Here is a 22,038-nt window from a genome sequence, read left to right as displayed (position 1 = left end):
CCCACAAAATGCCAGAAGAAGTTTTGTTATACAAATTTCTCTTCTCAAGATCTAAAGATACTCAAGTGTTTCAGATATCCATTTTGGGAACTCCTAGTTCTTGAAAAAACATTAAGTGACATTCAATGTATCACACTGTCCACAGATGGAGGAAGAACTTCTTGTAACCATTTTGCCTTTATGAACATATGTGCCAAGACAAGTGGGTTGGAAGTTTCATGCATGTAAATTTCTAGTCAGACATGACTGGACATATTGAGTTCAGACAGGTCAATGCTGTTCCTGGTTGTTTGATGTCAAGAGCAAAAGACTGGTACAAGGTGCAACTGTAATCTGAGGGTATGGTGACGAATATGATGAAAAATAGCAAACTGGACATGCTAATTTGCTTGTTGTTCCTTCAGGCAATTAGACATTAGGAGGGAGGTCATGACCTTTCCATATTGAGATATACAAAGACATGTGGTACATATGTGCTGCTATTAGCCATGACTATTATAAACCTAGAAATAGTTCCGAGTTGGTGTGTAGCTGTCCAGTGCACTACTGTGACATTTGCACTGATGTGCTCACAAATGTCACATACCAGACTGAAATTTTACGGTCTCTTGGATCACATATTCTGCAATGGAAAACAGATAATTTCAGCTTATGAAAATAGTTCCAAGCTCTGTGTGGCTGATTTCACTGCAGTGATGGGGATACAAATTCAAAAGTTAAAAATGAAAAAAAAAACCAAAACTCCTCAAACCCTTAGTAATATTTTCTCAAAGCAATGAAAACAATGAGACATAAAATGCTTGACAATAAATCCCAGGACTTCAAGAATAAGAAATCTTGTCTTAGGCTAGCTTGGAGGTTGAGGTAATTTTGATTCTGGAGGAATGTAGGTCACGAATGCAGCTGCTAGCAGTGAATGCAGCCCTGCTCCAGTATCTGCTTCTGAACATGCAGGTGGAATCCCTGGGAACTCCATTCCCACTCTGCCATGATAAAGTGAGCAGTTGACTCTTGCTATCCAAAAGCAGAGGACAAATATACAAAAAGGAGAGAATGAGCTAGATAAATTGACAGATAGTGTGGTTAACATCTGATTTTTCCTGATAATATTATATATTTACCATTATAATAAAACTGTAAAACAAATGGAAAGAGAAGTCAATAGAGTATTTTTTAAAAATAAAAATGGCAATAGAAGGGAAAGGAGGGAAAGGAGAAAGAAACAGATATTTCTGCAGCCACATTTCTTCACAGAGATGTGAGAACTAGCGGAAAATCAGATTAACAGAGAAGTGATCAGCGTGTGTGTTTATGTATGTATTTTATGCAGTCTCTAAACATCAGTCCATGATAATACTGAAGAGGCAAAATTGTGAGCATTCTAAAATGAATACTATGATCAACCTGCAGTACTTCGTGGCTCAATTGCATACAGGACATTATAGAAAAACAGCTTTCTTTCTCCCCTCTGTTCAGTCTTCTAGGTAATACTGGTTAAAAAAAAAGTCACATAGTTGCCTATAGCAGTTTTTTTTAAAGATGACAAAAATTGAAAATTATGTTACTCAGTGGTTTACATGTCAAAGATGTCATTGACCAAATTCATCCCCATATATCCCAGTCACTTGATTAATGGTTTAACATTCGGCTTTCAGATCTTGGACGTGCTTATTCTGAACACATTTACAGACACTTTGGAATAACAAGATGCTAGCCTTCTGCCCTCAGGAACAAACTGATAGCAAGAAAGGACAGCTCAGCTGGACAGGTAGTCATCCTCATCTGGTATCACACAACCTGCTTTTTCTGCTATTAGCAGCAGGTCTCCATTTAAAAAAAATTAGTTCAACACAGTAAAGAAAAATGTTTCTGTACCTCACAAATCTTAGGTAACAGAGATCATTGCCTGTCACTACCACTGCCACCTTCCTGCACAGTGAAAAATGAGGTAAGGACATGAGAAAAGATTACAGTGCATTATTGTTTCTGAAAATAATAATAATAAAAATAATGATAATCCGAGCACCTGTAGCACCTGATGGTGTTTTTTTTTTGTTCCAAATATGCATGGACTTGCCAGTAAGTTAAAATAACAAAAGTATTCATGATTGATTCTCCACAACCAAAGGAAAAAGAAATTAATTAGAAGTTTTTCTCTGCTGCTGGAAGAGAAGACACAGCATGTTGACTATGATGTACATATTAGTTCACTGACGGAACTAAAAAAGTAAAAGAAACCTCAAAGAAGGAGTCCCATGATGGCCCACAAGGACCTTATCTTCCCTGTTCTGAAAAAAACCAACATGGCATAAATAACATTATCACATGCACTTACAGTTCCCATTTTCCTAAACGGAATATAACAGCTTTTGTCTTAAAAATATACTTTAGGTGACAAAATTTTGTAATTGGTTATTATTTTCTACAGAGAGGAGAAAATAGACAGTACATATAAAAGGCATCATAAACCTGTGAACAGGGCAATGAAAACTTTGATACTGTGCCTCTTTTTTTTTATCTATCGTCGTGAAATCAATGTAAGTTATCATCTTCAGCCAAACTGTTTACTTCATAGATTCTCCATTTTCCCCAGAGGTTGCCTGACAAATCCTCAGGATGGCAGGAAGCCAACATTCCTACTTCAAAAATCCATCAAAAAACCTTTATTTCAGTCTCAGCTCAAAGGTCATAAAATTTTTCAACTATAAACTGAGAAGAGCTTTGGAGAAGAGCATGGAGACAAGTCATGGATAAATTGGGACTACAGCTGTGGCTCTACGCTCTGTGTAAAATCCCTAAGTCAAAGCAAGCTTTGTGTAATACATCAGCTTGGCACAAAAGTAGAAGAGCAGATCAAAATATGTGTGTGCCAGGTGGAACCTGAGAAAACATTCATCTAAGTCCCATCCACATGGATATATCGGCTGCAATGCACTGTCTGATGCACAAAATGAAACGCAGGCATCGCAAGAAACTTGCTACATGAACTTGTATTGGGCCACTCAAGCAAAGTCAAAATGTCTCACAAAATCACAAATACTGACTTTATATGTTTTTTAAAATCAAGTATTTATTATTTAATGAGGTACAATTATGTTACATAAATTCCATGTTGAATGTTGGCAAGCAAAACTCCTTCCGTCATTTTCTTTTGTTCTTATAATGGTGCTTAATTTGAGTTTAGACCAAACATGCAGAGATTTGGTGATCTGAAAGAGAGAAAGTTACTTGTTAATTTCATATTTATTTGTACATTGGTCATGTAAGATTATGAAATATTACATTTTTTGATTTGAATTAGTTTGATTTTTTTTTCCCCTCACTGAGCTCAGGAGTTGGAAAGACAGTTGATAGCTGAGTATGATGCTAATAGTTTCAAGTTTCCTTACTAAAAGCCCACCCAAATAATGGAGAGAAATAGACAAAATACAAGACAATATTAGAGGAAAACACAATGGAAAAATCAAAGTGGAGTAAAGGTTGCTGAGGCAGTATAAACCCCACAATCCGAAAATTACACTGTGAGAAAAAGGAATTAAGGGAAGTAGGAATCAGACAAGAAAAGCACCACATTCAAAAAGAAAGTGAAAAGGGGTGTGAAAAAAGAAAAGTCAAAATTTTTAACGTGTGGACAGAGGCAAGACTATATGCAAAGAAACCCAAATTTTCAGCATGGGGACACTGTATTTTGGTGAACTTCCTGATACAATTTGCTAATCTGAATTTACAGATACAGCTAGAACAAAATACTACTGATTCTGCCTTTTCCTTTTCAGCCTGTTGCTCTTATTCCCAAGATAAGAGGAACCTTTATAGGTCCTTGACAAATGACTGAAAAACACATCAGTGCTGTCCTTCACAATCAGCCAAGTAGGGGCCACTGAACTGTTATAGAAAACTACCTCGTGCAGTGAATATGAAACACTCAAAACACTACAGACACATAAAATGCAGTACCTTGACTGAATCTTCTGCACTTTCCCGTAGTACCCTACAGAAGTCATTCAGGACACTCCTAATTTCTGTGGTTTCCAAATGCTCTTGACTGTCATTCTTCTTTTCAGATTTTCACCTTCAGGCTAATTAACATTCCATATTGCATTTTCACACAAGTTCCAAGGCTGCTCTTTAGGTTTTGATTACATAATCACATTTAATGTAGTAGATATCTTCACGTGTGAGTATCTTCATATCCTGAATACAGCCTTGAAAGATGGATCTTATGGATGGATTGATGCTGAGTCACCATGTTCCTGGTGAGCAACTCATTCTGCCTCAGAGCAAGACCTCTACAGAGGGCATTGGAGAAGGTAACTGGCATTCAGACTTCTCACTGAGATTTTTTGCCTGCCCTGAGGCAGCATTTGGAGGAGACCGTGATGCTTGGTGCTGTACAAATGTGACAAGAAGTTCAATAATGGTTATATCAACCCCATGATGGCGCAATGGTGATGGAGACCAACATGTATTTTGCAAGAGAATTCATGAAGAGGTAGAGCAGTGGGAAGAACACTCAAAATTTCCTAATTACTGAAATGCTAAGAGATTAATGAGCTCACTGGGGAAGAGAGGCCTTCAGAGAAACCTGCAACAGATGCTACAACATACACAGAAAATTACTGCATTTAAATAAGCCCCGCTAAGAAAGTAACATGGATAAACTCTACAAAGAGCCACAAACTTCCTATGAATACTGACATACAAAATAAGGTAACTCGTCCTGGAGAGCATTCCCTGCAAAAGACAGATGTTAGGGATCACTGCACATGCTCAAATATACCAGTTAATTCAAAGTGATCAACCAACTTCCTCCTGAAATGAAAACAAATGTAAAATTGAAAAAGACATGCAAGATTTGATTTAGAGTCTTTCTTCCATGAAGAACCATGGTGTTCACAAATCATTTTCACATAGTCTTGTATTCATTCAAATATATCTTCAGTTGTATTTCTCAAGGTGGCTAAAACTTGGGAATTAACGAAAGCAGGTTGACTCTCTTCCACAGTGCAGCAAGCCCAGGCAATCCTATAAAATCAGTGTTCTATCAGCTCATTTATATATATGCTATGCAAGCAAAATCTCACCTGTCATGGTGTCTTTCCTAGAAGTGTGTTCTCCCTTGCTTCCATGGTAAGTGGCGTTAGTTCCAGTTGATTCATAGTCTGTTTTTCTTTCTTTTAGGCTGATCATTTCCCGAGGTGAGGCTGGGGCACTTGCTAGATAACAAAAATGGATTTTTTCTTTTTCTTATCATACATGACTGAAAGTAGGGTTTAACTCTTGAGTAAGCATTCCTGTAAAGTTTACATCTGTTAGTTTTCTAATGAAGCTGATTGAAGAAACACTACCACATTATGGAGGCAAAGAAGAGATGCTGCTATTTCAAGGACAAGGCAAATGTATTTATTGGACAATCAACTGCAAACATAATTTTATTTCTAAATGTTAAATTTCTTTTTACTTACATCCAACATCTAAGATGATTGCTATTAAAGAACAAAAGTACAACAATTTTTTTTTCTCCTTTTGCTTTTCAGTTTCTTTAACTTGTCAAAACTTTCTGGTATGGGCACTTCCAATTTTTCCTCAAAATGGTTACTTTATTTCCATTGAAAAGACTGTTAACTTTCAACTGTGAGGGAAAAACCCTTATAAAATTATTTTCTTCCCTTTTCTCTTGAAAATAAACCAATTAAATTATTTGAATGGAAAAGGGAAGAAAAGAATGCCTTCTTCCTCCTAGAAAACAGATATCAAAGAATGCCTAACAGTTAAAGGTAACTGAAATAATTTCTCTGTCTTTAAACAGCTATATGTGTGAATAACTGCCATTAAAGCAACAACTGCTACTTTAAGCTATTTTTATAAAAACGAAGTCCTTCATCACCTATACTCAAGGTACAGCTAGAAGGAGGAAAGCACAGGTAGCACAAAAGAGAACTGGGTTTTGTACTCAAGTCTCACACACTGGAGAATGTGGAAGTGATCACTGTCACTGATCATGAAGCCTTAGAGCTTGCAATGCATAGGAAAAGGAGAAAAGCAAAGGAAAAAAATAACGGCTTTCAAGTGAACTGACTTCAATATATTTAGGTACTGGTAAATAAAGTGCACTTTCCCTTTTGTGGAGGGCAGGAGGAGCACAGGGTGAGTGGCAGAGCTCCCCAGAGCCTCGCAAGGGCACAGTGGCCTAAACATTACTAAAGTACTGGCGCTTGCCCCTACACACTTCCCTGCCTCCATCCAGGTATTTGCTATGTAAAAAGAAGCTCAAAAACAGTAACAATCCCTTTGTTCATAAATAGAGAAAAGAAAAAAAATTAAAAATGTAATACAAACTCTTTGTGAAGATTGACCTTGAGGCATATCTTCCAGCATCTCTAAACTATGTTACATTTTTTAGTTGAGCAACAGTGAAGTACTTGCACTCAACTATGGAGTAGGGAAGCACAAGTGATGTTGAATTCTGCTTCGATTGGTTTTGCTGGCCCTAGCCTCTGAATTTACAGAGCAAATGCGGGACAGATGTTCTTTCTTGTGAAGCCATTAGAATTGGGGATTGCTTTTAAACTGTTTGCCAATAGTGATGTAAATCTAAAGCTGATAATCCAGCAGATATAAAGAAACATGACGTTAAACCACCAAATCAGCTAATGGCAGCTTGAGTCTAATGGGGAGAGGGCCAGAATGCAAACCTTGAAAAAGCTGCTAGCAGAGAGACACATTTTGTTTCACATGCTCTGGTAATGGTTATAAACACTCTGGTGTTTTGAATAAAATTGACTGATACAGATAAAATCATCTGTCTCTGTTCCCTGTGGGAATTCCCTCGCTCTTCCCATGAGAGGAAAACTACTTTCTGGAAAGCATTAAAATGCAGAATCAACCCTCTTTCAGAGTTTTTACTGGAAGCAAAGATGAAGACTTTGGTTGATATTAGACTGAAAAGTAATAGAATGTTTTTCTGCTCTTATTCTTAAAGGACACAGAAAAGCCTTTTATCACCCAGTCCTAGGGATGGATGGGATGGTGTGAGTTCATTTACTTCAACTCTTTACCCCAAGGTAGGATCCAGTATACCAACATAATTCTTGACAGATTTTAATCTGGAGTTAAAGATCTCTAATGACAGAGATCACATAACTGCTCCAAGCACTCTGTTCAGTGCTTTCTTTCCCCACTGCTAGGAAATGTCTAGCCTGACTCCTTGCTGCTCATTATTTCCATTTGTCTGCTATGAAAGCAGAAAAAGTTCACACCATTCCTCTTCATGGCTGGCTGTTACATTCTTGAAGACTTGGTGTGTACCTCTTCCCACTGTCTGCATCTCATGTTCCTTTTACTTGAGTTAAACAATTACAGTCATTCAGTATGTTCTCATATCCTAATTTTTCCACCTTCCAATTCATGTGTGCAACTGACAAAAATAGCCAGATAATTTCTAAAGAACTTTAGAAATTAGGAACATCACCTAGTCAGACATTCTCCTTATAACTTATTTTTAAAGGACTGGTTATTTTTTTCCTTTTGAACATTACCTCCAATTTCTCAGGATCACTTTGAATTTCAATAATGCCCATCAAAGAACATGAGTGTCTCCCAGGTTTATGTCACCACAAAGTTAATAGGTAACTTTTGTATATTACTAAAACCACTGAAAGGTACTGGACCCAAGCTAGGCTCTAAGCATAGCATTCTGCCATTTTGGCAATATACAATACCCTTTCCTTGTGAATGGTTTTCAGTAAGTTTTTTATTTACCACATAGGATGTCTTCTGAACTGTTGGCTAGCTTGCCTTAGGCTTTTCCATAAAAACGTTGTGTGAAAGAGTTTTACTGATCATAGGATATTGTACTTACTGACTTTTCTTTCTGCAAATTCTTGTAGCAGGAATTCAGATGGATTTAATAAGAGCAATTGGTATTGAATCAATGGTTGCATTTGATATGGATACTACCAGACATAGAGCAACTTACATTATTATGTAGAAATAGATACTCCTACAGCTAAGTAATATCTTATGTTCCTACTACCTTTGAGCTGTTCAGGTTCTGATTATTTGTTCCAACAATTTTCTAGACTGACATTGAGCTGACTGGTATGTAATGACATGGGCTCTTCTTCCTTCAGAAACAGCCACTATTATTTGTGCTTTTCCAGTCTTACGATAACTGAGGACGGCAGTAAAATTTCATCCAAAATTTAGAGCAACAGAAGTGAGAAGATGGCTCTGGCAAGAGACAGAACTAAGATCTCAGGGCTGGACATTTCAAGTACCTTGCACTTACAGTCAAGATGAGATTTTAGAGAAGAAAAAAAGGAACAAGAGCCCTTTATGGACTTGTGTAATGGCAGATTTTAAAAACAGAGTAGCAGCTTTCACTGTACTTCTGGCTACATTTTCACATCTCCTCAATTGTTTTTCTGCAGGACTAAGATGCAGCTTCTAGATAATTAACACAACAATTTTCTTGGAAAAAAAACCTATGGCATAATGCTAATAATAAGTTTGGCAATTTTAATCCTAAACCATTTGTGTACCTATGGAATGACAGCATTTGATTGAACAAGCAGCAGAAAGGCCACTGAAAGACTGCCAGTGCACTCTGTTTATCTTGAAAATTTTTCACCGGGAATGGCTTTATCTAATGAAGGTATGTTTTAAGTGAGGGAAAGATTATCCAATTTCTAGAGAGAAAAATTAATTTGCACTATGGCATTAGTTGATATACTTACATTAGTTCATTGTGCAGATCATATAAAATTGATAATAGCTGGTGTAATATATGCTATTAATGTTAGGAAGATGTGTAGACAAATCTTGAAACTTACATTTGCTTATGTATACACACATACACAGAATAAAAGCTGACAAAAAAAGTAATTTGGGTCTTTAAACTCCTGCTAAGTGTGCAAAATGGTCATAAACCACATAGTGGCTTTCATGACTAGCAAAGTGAGCAACAGAATTTCCTGGTGGTACCAATGGATGCCATTGCCCTGGGATATAGTCAGGTAATCCCCATCAAGAAAACATATTGGGAGAATTTATGACAAAACGTTATGGAATAATCCTTCTTCTGTAAAACTTTATGAGGTGCTAATGAAAAAATAATTAAATCCTGTTTTGACCAAGTAATTTGGTGACAGTAAAGAATACACTTTGTGCCCTTCCACCAGAGTGAACAACAAATCCAGATGCCAGGGAAAATGACGGTGATGGATTTTTACCTGTGCCTTTGCTTGGGCCTGGCCTTACCTGAGCGGTTGTTGGGAGACATGCGCACGGGAGAGATGGAGGGCGTGCGGGATGAGGAGTACGGTCTTTGCCGATCCCTTTCTATTGTTGAAGATGAGGCTACAAAGTGATACTGTGACCATCCGTCCTGCAACACCAAGAATGGTGACAATGGTCAGTGAAAACGCCACACGGCTCACTGCTTTAAGCTGAGTATTTTTCTCTGGTGTTTTCACTATGGATACACTGGTAGGCTGCTGTCTTCTTCCTGCCACTGGGTGGTAAGTATAGTTAGTGGTACAGGATAGGATGTGCTGACTGTACTGACACAGCAAGATTAAAAATAAATGGAGAAAGTTCTATAAAATAACACATCTCAGAAAGACTCAAATTATCAACACTGTTTTAGGATATTTGTTTAATAGTTCTGCCTTTTTTTCCAAACCTAAATTTTCACATTGCAAACAGCATTGGCTTGAAATATTTTTGTTTGCTTGTTGCTTGAAACATTTCATTCTGGCTTGAAATATTTTTCATTTATATGGAGTTTTGGAATAAGTAGATTGGGAAGTTCCAGGATTACCAGCCCTCTTTTTCTCTTGTGCTCGCACATGAGAGAAAAAGAATCAATGCATTTTGTTCCAGCTTTGTTCAAGGCATACAGAATGAAATTCTATTCCTTCTATTTAAAACTCTGTTCATGGTGGTGTATTAAAAAACTGCAACAAAGTAATACAATTACTAAAAACAGCTAGTTCAAAAATAAAAAAGGAAAGTTTAAATACTTCATGGTTTATTCCTGCACCATAACATAATGCAATAAATCAAAATAACGTACTTCACATTTTTAAAAACGTATTATGTATAGTCTGAAACTATCGTGAGAGCATAAACTGATTTCTGGTAGTGTTCTTATTATCGACAGTATTTCAACTGCCTTCAGTATTGATAGATTGCAACTGTCTTTATTAGTTCTTAATGTTAAATCTAAATCAGTAACACTGAGATTTCCAGTCTCACACAGTTTTAAAAATGCCCACTTTCTGTTGGGCTCAGGGGAAATTAAGTCAAGCACCAGGCATGGTGCTAAACAGAAGTTTTGCAACAAAATGCTGAAAAAAATAAACACAATAAAACATAACCAAAAACCAGCTGGAATTTTCCTCTTCTCAGAGAAGAATAATTCATGGTTGGGGTAGTAAAGACTATTCTCACCCCCTAACTCAGCTATTCCACACATCCAGCAATGAATCCCACACATCCAGCAATGAATTCCACACATCCAGCAAAATGCCTTTGCTCAAGGTATCTGACTTTTTTTCCATCCCCAGAAACCATGGGCACCTGGCTCTCAGAAGAAGAGAAGATGGGTTGAAAATCCCCTTTCCATGAGACTCTTAGAAAAGAGGACTCATCAAGACTGTGACACAGCAGGAGGAAAGAAGATACACTTCTTGTAGAGGGAAATTTTATAAACAATTTAGGACAGCAGAGGTGACACCTAACTATGGGTGCTGAAGGACTGTATTTCTCATGTAATGCATTTTACAAACAGGGGTGTAACTCAGCTGCAATTTCAAAGACAAAAATGAGCAAGAATGAAATCTGGGCTATGGCATTTACAGTACAGTCAGGACTTTCCCTGGAGTCAGCAGTGACTGTTTGTCCTCTATTGCTCCTGTTTAAGACACTTCACTGAACTGCACCTCATATTTAATCACAGTCATATAAGAAAATATAAGGGAGAAAGCTTGTTAGTTAATAAAAATTAGTAAGAGTAACTTGGAAAAAGAAATACTTGATCTTTAATACAACTTCTTCTAATACAACAGAATTAATTTCTGTTAAACCAAAATTTTCTATATACAACATTTCCAATCTATATCCCATCTCCAAAATGAAGTTTCTACACAAACCACATCCTCCAAGCTAGAGGGAGGGTTCATGATAATGGAAGAAAAAAATCTGTGAAGCCCTAACTTCTTAAATCAAATTGGAAATTACTACACATGATATGTACATATATATGAAATACATGTATTTTAAAGAAGACATAATATAATTAGAGCTGTAATGAATAGCCTAAGTCCAATAATCTTATCCAAGACTACAAGTAACACATAAAGCCTTATTTTTTGTGTCTGGTTGACAATAACTTGTGCATTCATTTCTCTGTTATGAAACTGAAGGAGCAAACATGTTAGAAGCCCATGCCTTTATCCTGATGAAGAAAAATGGTTCTTCTTTCTCCTTCTCTGGGGTTAAGAATTTCTTACAAGAAAGGTGACTGTATCTCAAGCTGTTGTAATTTTCTACAAAAGAATTAATATCTGTTAAAAATAAATTTTCTTTTAAACAGACGGAAGAAGGGGAAGCTATGAAGAGGACAGACTTTAGATCTGACAAAAGGAAAAGGGATGCACTCACTATTCATTACTCTCTGCCTGCAAAAGAAGAGGCATCAACCATGCTTACATAGAGCAAGGTAGAAATGTTTCCAGTTTTGTGGATTTGGATACAGTTATGGCCAAGTATACTCTCCTTTTGCACTCTTGCTTACCTCAAGCAAAACCCTGGCATATTGTTCAGTAAAATTTGACAGGAGTCTTCCCCTAAGTCTTTCTTCCTATTTCACTGGTGTTGTATACATTAATAGCTGCAGCCTGCTTCTGACAGGAAGCAGATGAAATAAATCCCTGACACCTGCACCATCCCACGGACATTGCAGGAACAGCAGATGGCACCAGTTTGGCTGTGCAGGATATCAACAGGTGCTTTGTCAATGCTGCTTCCTCAGCCACAGCACTGTGAGGTGCCTGAGCAGCAAGGAGAGCTGCTTGGATGCTGGCACCAGCAGTCTTTTTCTGCATGGAGGTTTTCCCTTCTTCTCTTCCTGCAAATTCTCATTTTTCTCTCTGGTGACAATAGTGCTTATAATGAGGTCTTTAAATAAATTCTGCTACAAACTCTCAAACTGGCAAGCCAAATCAGCTCAATAAGACAATTGAGGCAAACAATAAACTCTAAGGCAAGTTTTGTACTGGCTTGGCATTGCTTTTGACTAAACAAGGCGTACACCTATCACTGTATGACAACTTTCATGGTGTTTTTCCACAGACTGCAGGCAGCTCCCAGACCTCACAGTATTTCAAAACCCTAATACTTTCAAGTTATTTATCCTTAGCTCTCTTCTGGAGCAAGTAACAAGCTTCTTTCCTTGAAAAGGTAAACAGTTTGTAACAAATTTATTAAAACTATACCCATTAATGATTCCAAAAGCTATTAGTATTAAATATTGAAACTAATTTTAAGAGCCTAAAGGGGGTATTTTCAATTTAATGGCTAGATAAATACCACCTGACATGATGGCTGCTTTCATTATTTTGTTTCAGGTCTACTGCCTGTAATGAAATTTAATTAAATTGACTTGGATACTTAAAGGTACAGTATACAGCAGTGTCCTGAAGAGAAGAAAGCTAACTCAAGACCAAAGTATGTGAGGCTGAATTTAAGAAACCAATTTACTAGCCACAACTGTGATCTAGGAGAGGAAGAGTAAGACAAAAGGATTTGACAAATTGGAAAGCAGTTCAATGCAATTCTGTTACAGAATGGATATATTTTTTAAATGTAATGTTAAATGTATTTCATTAAATTAATTAATAGGTGGCAACTGCACATTACAGGAGGACAGAGAACAACCAGAGTACAGAAATATCATTATACATCTTTCCAACACATCTCCTACTGGGCATTTGTCTATATTTTGACTAAACTGAATATATCCATTATACTATTATATCAATTATACTTTATAAATTCCAAATGCTAAAGCTTGTTTGGGAGTGACTAGTTTCTGACAACATCCTCTTGGACAAGCTGCAGGACTAAAACTGGGATGGGAGTTGGATGATCACTATAGAAAATGAAAGTGATATTGTAGTCTCTCTGAATACTTTTTACTGGGCTTATGGGGTGAACAGGTTCTTTATCTCCCTACTCAATTTTCAGTCATTTTGAAAATAAATCATTTTCATCAGGCCCATGTGAAAATAATTATTTTGTCAGGATGACTAATCTTATTGCACCAAACACCTATTGCATGTGTCTCATGAAAATATAATTTTCTTTCTTTCTTTCTTTCCTTCCTTCCTTCCTTCCTTCCTTCCTTCCTTCCTTCCTTCCTTCCTTCCTTCCTTCCTTCCTTCCTTCCTTCCTTCCTTCCTTCCTTCCTTCCTTCCTTCCTTCCTTCCTTCCTTCCTTCCTTCCTTCCTTCCTTCCTTCCTTCCTTCCTTCCTTCCTTCCTTCCTTCCTATTCTCTTTGTGTTTAAAATGTAAGGACGAAATGGGAATCAGATTTCTATTGTGTTTGCAAGAATTTCAAATCTTCAGAAGTCACTGGTAGGGGAGTCTTTGATTTGAGAAGATTTGTGGAGGTGGACGATAACAGACACACCATTTTCTCTCTTGTAGTACAGTGTCATTGTGAAGACTGAATTAAATTAAGTCCTGATGGCAACTGACAACCCGTTGACCCAACAGTTCCCAACAGGAACAAGGAAAGTCCAGGAGTCAGGAAGGCTACGGTGCCTAACCTGGATACCTCACAGCATCCACTCAGAAAGAAATCCCACAACAGTCCATGTGCTAATAGTCACACAGCAAAAGTGAAAACAAGCCCTATCCTCTGACTGATCAACTTCTATAAGAAGACATTGACTTGAAAAGCACTGAGTGCTCTAGAAGAACTGTACGAGGTATGATGGCTGTGTGATGGCTCAATATCTTCCAGTGTTGAAGAGCACAGTCTGCTCTGACTCCTGGCCATGGTTGTTTGAACATTGTCAGGAATAGAGAAGAGCAACTTCCTGTAAATGGGAAATTTCTAGTAGAGAAAAAAAATTTAAAATGATGCAAAAAATCCCATAAAAAACCAGCTAAAGCCTGAAAAACTATAGATAATGTTGTGTCCTACCTTCCTGAAATTTACAACCTTGCCAGCATGCTACTTCTTGCTTCAGGTCTGATCCTCTTGTAACCTAATTTAATAGACATTTTACAGACAACTCGAAGCACACAGAACCAGACTTGCTTCATCATCCTACTTCCTTATCCATAACTCAAATTTTCAATGGTTCCAGGATATTAATTGAAGTAATAACTGCTCTCTTAATGATTATAAGCTGTAGAAATGTGAAGTTTTGGTAGATAACCTCTTGCAGGGATCAGAAACTAGACTCACTGTGGTGTTAGAAGTAGGTGACACAGCAGCAAGGCAAAGTGCCTGTAAGTATGTAACATAGGATCTACTCGCTGAAACTCAGCCAGACACTGCTCTGAGTGCTGCTTCCTTCACAAGCCAAAGCAGCACTGTCAGGTTAAATGAAACATCCCGACTGCTGTGCACCAGTGTGACGCTGTCTACAGCAAAGGATAAATCTGATGTGAATTAAGTCAAGGCTCATCAGACTTACATAGGTCTGGGCAATTCTTCAGTGGGAATTTGCTGTCACAACTCTAATAGGACGAAGCAGAAATTACAACTGGATCAAATAATCTAGATACATTGCCATATGAAAACTTATATGTATGACTTGACTGTGGTGAGAAATCTGAAACTGTCACAAAGTTGGGGTGATCCACATAAATATCTCATGGAGCTCTCACATGGGATTTCCAAAATAATGCATTTTTTATGGTCACCACCAACCACCCTTACTTATTAGGATTTACAATCTGGGATCATATTATTTGGTTTTACTGAAAGAGAAAGAATAAACACATTTCCCGATGTTTCTCAAAAAAGATACCAAGCCAGCCCCATGGCAGCAAGGGAAGAAGCCAACTAGTCCCCACCAACAAAACTTGTGCACCACTAGAGAGGTGACCAGGAAATATGAGCTGCTGAGGAGGAGATGGTGAGACAGTGTTCTCTAAAAAAAGCCCCTGCCTTTGTACTTGAAGAGTATTTACTTTGGAAGAGAGATTTCAACTACAGCTTCAAAAACTCTAGAAACACTCCTGAAAAACAAACCAACTACTTTTATGTAAACAATCTAATTTAAACCCAAAGGTTTTTTAATTTTTAATTTGAATGTTTTTTAATTTTAAATTCAAATTCAAATTGAATTTACACTGTCAAATCCTATTAACAGTAAATGACTCCTCAAAGTATTGTTTTTTTCTGGATTTGCTAGTGTTGTTTCCAGAAAAGAGTTCCTGGGCATTGATCTGCTTTACTATGTATTATGAATAAACATTATTTTACTGCCATCAGTTACTCTACAATTCTAATGAGTATTGCCATTTCTCTTCCTAGGATTCTATCTTTTGCTTCCGAAGAGGTAAATCAAGATATGCTGCTCAAGAGAAGAGTAGGGATTGAGCCTGGAAGATCCTGGTGTTCTCCCAGTTTACATGTCCATTTGGTTTAAATCCTTTATTCTGGAGCAATTTCAATGGCTTTAGGAGAGCTGCTGACTCCAAGTGTCATGTTTCCTCTCCTCACCCAAAGAGTTATGAGCCAAGCCCCCAAAATCAACAGATCCAAAGTGAAGACATGTATCACTGAAGTTCATCTTAATTTGAAGACTTTAGTATTTGTGCTTATAGACTCATTTCCACAACTTACGGAAGCCAGAAGATTATTTTTAGAAGAGAAATTCGTCAAGTTTTTGGGCTTTAAAAATGTTATATTAATTTGGATAAAAGAGCAGGAGTTGGTGACAGGATGAGAAGTTAGACAAAGCAGTTAAAAGAAAGCACAGCTTACTTCCCATGCCTTTTCATGATGATGATGAAGCCAGCTGTTTGTTGGTTAAAGGTCATGCTGGGAGTACAACTCCTGTGTGAGCCTCTGAGGAAGGCCACTCCCTCCTCCTCTGCACAGACCTAACTGTGGGGGGGAAAGGATGGAGACTCTGCCGAGAGCCCCATGGAATCAGTGCCATCACTTGAGCCAAGGCAAAGAGCAGCATTAGCAGCAGGGCCAGGCAGGGAAGAAGCAGGCCAGGCAGGTGGCAGAGCTCCACTGGAGCAGCCAGCTCTCCCAGGGACCCTCAGTCCCCTGTGCCAGTGCCAGATGCTGGGGCTGCCATGTGGCTCCACAGCCGGTGCACCTGTGTGACACACGCAGTGCTTCCTCTCATATCTGGTGCAGAGGGCTTGACCTCAGTGCTTCTCATCTTCTCACTCTGAATTTCAGTGTACAAATGGCTTTTACTTACAAGTGACCCTTTCTGCATCCCAGACACAGCACAAGTTCAATGCTTAAGAAGCTGAAAGACAAATAGATATTGGAATACGTATTTAGGGCAGCATGAGGCTTAAATAAGGGCTCCTAGTCAGACAGTTATTAACTGCAGCAAAACTGTCTGGAACTGGCTGAGGATTATTAAGTTTTCTGTAGGCCCTTTGAAGTGCCATTTTCAGAATCGGTGGTTAAACTCATTTTTTTTGAAATGAGATATACACCTCCCAGCCTCCACCTCGGCTTCTCTGAAAGCAATACCATTATTCTCCCACTGTCAGCATTCCACCTCAAAATAATCTACAATATTTTCTCTCCCTGTTTTTCTCTTCCATTGCAGTGCAAGGGGTACTATATTCTTCTGAGAGTGTCATCCATTTTTTTTCTTTCAAAATACCGCAGATGGCCTTGGTGACTTTTCTCTTTTTTCTAATGCACTTTTTGATGTGCATTGTTATCATCTTCTAATCACAGATCTTGTACCTTAATTTTACACCTCATCCCTTGATTTTAGCTATGAAGAGACACACGATGAGGGAGAGATAAGTGCTAATTACTTGCCAAATCTATTCAAGTGAGAAACAGCAAGGAAACTATCCCCGGTGGTTTTATAAAGTGCAAGTCTTGGATGTTTTAGGCAATCAGTGAGGCATTGCTTTACCTATCCATAATTAATTATTGATTTCCTGTTGTGTGAATTGCAAAGATGACAAGACCTAATCTGATAAATAAAATAGCTGCAAGAAAAGAGAATGGTATGTGAGGCAAAGCATGAAGGACAAGACTTCAGATGTGGCAGAGTTCATTATTCATTTTGCTAAGGTTATATGCAGCAAAAAAAACAAACCTTTCAAAACACTGCAATAAAATGAAATAAATTCATTTCTCAAAGCATCACTTTGCCTCTTATACAGAAAAAAAAATTGTTTTAATATATTTTAGAGGAAATGATGGCAGTACTTGGCCTTTCAGCTAGAATTTCTCTTCTATTTTCTCCTGCACAATGTATATAAGCTATAATTTAAATTGTTAGAATCACAAAAGAACTATTCTTGCTTGTACCTTGTATGTACAAAAAAATATGTACAATGATTTTTTATTTGTATTGTAATTTTCATTCCAGTAATGCAATTCCACCTATCTTAACATGTATATGATCTAGAAATGTGAACTGTGGCTATTGGCCACAAAATTTCAGGAGAGAGACAAGTACTACTTTATGTTCATGGTCAGTTTCTTAAATTTACTGTCCTTCCAAAGGCTAGAAACCAATCAGCCTTTTACTCTTCATGCATTAAACAAAAAAATCAACCAGATACAACTCTTCTGTTATACCTATGAGTGTAAAACATGAAAAATATCATTAGCAGAATGAAATTTGCACCATTCTCCCTTATGGTAAAGAACATGGTATACTAATGATACTGACTGTGATCAAGAGCCATTAGAAGTTTGTGCTTCCCAAACAGCAGCAGTGCAGCTGAAAACAGACAATCATTTTGTTCAAATGTCATATTCCTGACATAACAGGAATCAGTGCCCCTTCAGAAAATTCACTGGAAGAACTCATGCTGTCCTTAGTTTTAGATCTAAAGTTTGTGCATAATACACTTGAATCACAGAGTTAGAGATCCGAGTGATTGCTGCTAACCTGTGTGAGTTTAAGGATATTCTGCTTTGAACATGTAGCTCACCAGCACACATGGACATTAATAATGAGAAATGCACATTGTTTTTTACTGATACTGCTTTAACAGTTTCCAATTCACAAAGTAAGTATTGTTAACTCAAAGAGAAACACACTCTTGGACCAAAGACTACAACTCTCAATTTAGAAGATCCTCAACTTTCTCTAAAAGCACTCTATTCAATTAAAAGTAATAAACCAATTCAGAAACTTCCAGTGAAACTTCTACTTTTTGCAGGAAGAAGTAGCTACAGCTCTTTCATCAAGACAAACTCTATCAGCAAGTAAGGAAGTAAAACACTCAGAACAAAGCACACATACTACAAAAGAGACTTCTTTCAAAATATAAGGTTTCTTTCTTTTTTAAAGTCTGAAATGGCAGACATATTTAGGGCATTTTTGAATTCCTTTAGCAGTTTTAGGAAGAGAAGAAGGAAGAAATGAGAAGGACTTCCTAGTATTTTTTCCCCACTCATTATTAGATCATGTAGAACATCAAAGACATGGAGGTAGGATGTTGATGGAGCAGCTTCATGTTTCACTAACCTTTGATTGAATTAACATGTACCAGCCATACTGAACACACACTTTTGACCTCCTTGTAGAACCCAGAACGACGAGGATGGTGATGGTGCCAGTAGGGCAACACAGCTCAGCGTCACAAAGACACCCACTGTTATGCATTGACTATCCCAGATCAACTGTTTACCTCTGAGACAGAAATATGCTGTGACTGACACAGGAATTAACTGATTTCCCTCCCCTCTGTGCTCCATGAGTGTGCTACTACTGCAAGTAAGAGTTCTAGTGGTCTGATTCATTTGCAAAACTGTGAGCAGCCATCCAACACCACCCAACAATCCTGCTCAAGTCTGCTGAGAGGAACCGGGTTTCTCACCCATACTCCTAACTGCACATCTACTCTGATTTGTGCCTGGACCTAGATATACAAATATTAAGCATACAAGTTAATTAAATATGACATTTTGTTCAGAATGGTAGAAATCATATTCCTTGAATGACTTTTGGAGAAAAATGTTGACATCAACGAAAAATAGTTTCTCTTTGCATGTATCTTTAAAACACCTTTGAAAGTCTTTAGGAAGATGTCTGGATTTTTTTCAGTGTTGTGCATATGATTCCAGCTAAGCATTGTTTGCCATTAACTAATGTAAATTAGTTTTAAAACATTTAATACATTATTTAAATTGACTAAAAATGTTACCAGTGCCAAAAGATATGTAGTTAATTTTCTTAGGTCACTATATTCTATTCAAATATTAAAATCCAATTTTATTCTGAGGTACCATACTTTTGAAAAAACATCTGCAGATGTGACCTATGCATAACCTTCTGGATTCTGGATGCCTCCTCATAGCTCTACCCTAAGGATATTTCAGAAACTTCAGTTATACAATTCCCTTCAGAAAGAAAGCTTTAACTTAAAGATAGTGACTCCTGGGCTGCATTTTAAATTTTCTTTTCTTCAGAAAAGTTCAAAGGGTGGAGTACTTTGGGGACAGACTTTACACAAGTATGAGATTAAATTTCTCTCTTCTAAATCTGTACTTAGCAACCTTAGAGTGGGCTTGAGTTTTTAAGTGAACCATACCTCATCACTGCCTTATGAATCAGCTAGTGCTTACCATGAGACCCAGCATCAATGCTGAGGATGCTTCAGTGTCACATATATATGCTGCATCCTAGAGAATTGTTTGGATAAACTTTGATTCTTTACTCATTTGTTTAGCACCTCTTGAACTCTTGAATCTAGTAGATTTTGGATGAGAATGGTGCCAGCTTCCCTGCTCTCCTTAATGATTATCTGGAAGAATTACTGCAAAATTTGGTTGTTGAATTATTGCTTGCTACAATGCTCAATGCTAGAGGGAAGTAATATCATGCCCTTAGCACCCTCAGGAGAAAAGCAACAGTCAACTATAGCTGTAGATACTTTCTAAGCACACAATTAAAACCATTAAGGTTTATTTCTTTTATTCCCAAGCTCTCTTTGTTTATACATAGAATCACAGAATCTCCTGAATTAGAAGGGAGCTGTCAGAATCATCAAGTCCAACTCTTGCTCCCGCACAGAACACCCAAAGGTCACACCCTGTGCCTGAGAGCATTGTCCAAACCCTTCTTGAGCTCTGTCAGGCCTGCTGCTGCAACCACTTCCCTGGGGAGCCTGTTCCAGTGCCCAATCACCCTCTGGGTGAAGAGACTTTCACAATATCCAACCTATGGGTATTGTGGGGACCATACTTAGAGGCAGTGTTCTCTAAATCTACCCTGTGGTTGTGTTCAAGTTTTTACATCAACACAGCCCAATTGTGTATACATGTACTTGTAAGTACAGAGTGGTATTTACCACCAAACACACAGATATGTTTTCCAATAGACACACAAGTATTTGCAAAACAAAAAAAAAAAACATTAGTTTTGTTCTAATTCTGCTCAATTATCATACCTGATTTTTTAAAATCTCATTCATTATTGAAATAGTACAAGCAAGGGCAGATCTGTTTTCATGAAAAATGATTGCTGGTATTGAATTTTCAATAGTTCAGCCCAGACTATCTTAGATTGCTATAAATATTTTCAATATCATGATAGACATGGAAAATGTTTTAGAGAGAAACATGTAATTACTGAAACATAACTAAAGGAATGGTAGGTGATACTACATAGTAAAAAAATATTTGTTGAGGGCATCACAAAAATTTTGACTATGTAAAATGCAAAATTATTAAAATAAATTATGATTATTAGTATATAGTAAATTATGGAATCCATAACAGTAAAACATTTGAGAACATCTCCTTCCAACAACTGATGTTGAAACAAATAATTTGATATTCCTCCATGTGTTGCCATTGTGATACAGGTAAGAACATGAATAGTTTGCATTGCAAAATGTTTTTTACCCTCTCTAGGCCATGCAAAGTGTATTTTTATAATAGTAATCACTTGCTATCTTTCTAGTACTGTTTGAGATTGTTAATAAACTGAAAAAAAAATTACTTGAGATGATGAAAAAGCCAAGGAAATCAGAACATATTCACTTGATGCCACTAGTGAAATGATAATTATGAGCATTAAAAGGGAATCAAAACAACATTCAGTTTGACTTAGCATTTTGTAATATTTTTGTCTTTTTTTTAAATTGTTCTTCTTAAAAAGTAGCCAAAAGATTTTGAATAGTAGCACAAATAGGTGAAAACAATACATGTTTTGACAAATGATGAGATTTTTCTGCCTCTATTTTTAAAAATTCAGGAGTGGTTTTTACATCACTTTTTATCTGTGTGGATACTCCTGACTACTTCTGCATAAGCCAAAGAGTTTGCCTCTATATGTCAGTTCAATTTATTTGCACAATTTCCCCTTTAGGATTCATGATTTTTCTCATGATATGTAAATTCCTATTGTGTAGACAGATAGGGTGCTATTCAAGCAGGCAATTGGCAATCAAAAAGCCAGAAATGTTAAAATTTTCTTGCCAAAGGTTTGAATGATTCTTAAAAAACAATCCCCGTGAAGGTTTATGCAATCAAAAGAGGAAGTAATTTAAATAGTGAGTTTATATGGTGATGCTACCTAGGGAAAATGATGTTGAAAAAGTAACATCAAGGTAAAAACGAAATTCCAGACTCTCATATCATTGCTCACTGAAAAGGTTCTTGTGTCTCTAAGAAATAATGGGAAAAGATTATCATATTATTCTTTGCTCTGCAGCAACTACCTGTTATTTGCTGCAGAATACAAAATATGCCTTTGCTTTAATGATTAAATTCTTCATATTTTTGCGTGCATTGGGATAGGCAAACCTATCTGACATGAACACTGGCAAGTAATATTC

The 22,038-nt window shown here is 37.2% G+C and overlaps 1 protein-coding gene across 11 annotated transcripts in view; it reads right to left on the bottom strand.

Annotated features, from left to right (window-relative positions):
• Positions 1-22,038, bottom strand: part of CTNND2 (catenin delta 2) — a 638,012-nt gene that overhangs the window by 4,172 nt on the left and 611,802 nt on the right. For all 11 annotated transcript variants that reach the window (XM_077182185.1, XM_077182224.1, XM_077182172.1 and 8 more), the window contains 2 exons: positions 9,262-9,388; positions 5,085-5,216 (listed from right to left, as the gene is read on the bottom strand). In XM_077182185.1, the coding sequence (XP_077038300.1) occupies positions 5,085-5,216; positions 9,262-9,388 (259 nt within the window). The remainder of the gene's footprint in view (positions 1-5,084; positions 5,217-9,261; positions 9,389-22,038) is intronic.

This window comes from Agelaius phoeniceus, chromosome 1, assembly GCF_051311805.1.
Source record: "Agelaius phoeniceus isolate bAgePho1 chromosome 1, bAgePho1.hap1, whole genome shotgun sequence".
NCBI lineage: Eukaryota > Metazoa > Chordata > Aves > Passeriformes > Icteridae > Agelaius > Agelaius phoeniceus.
This window is presented reverse-complemented; position numbering and strand designations above follow the sequence as displayed.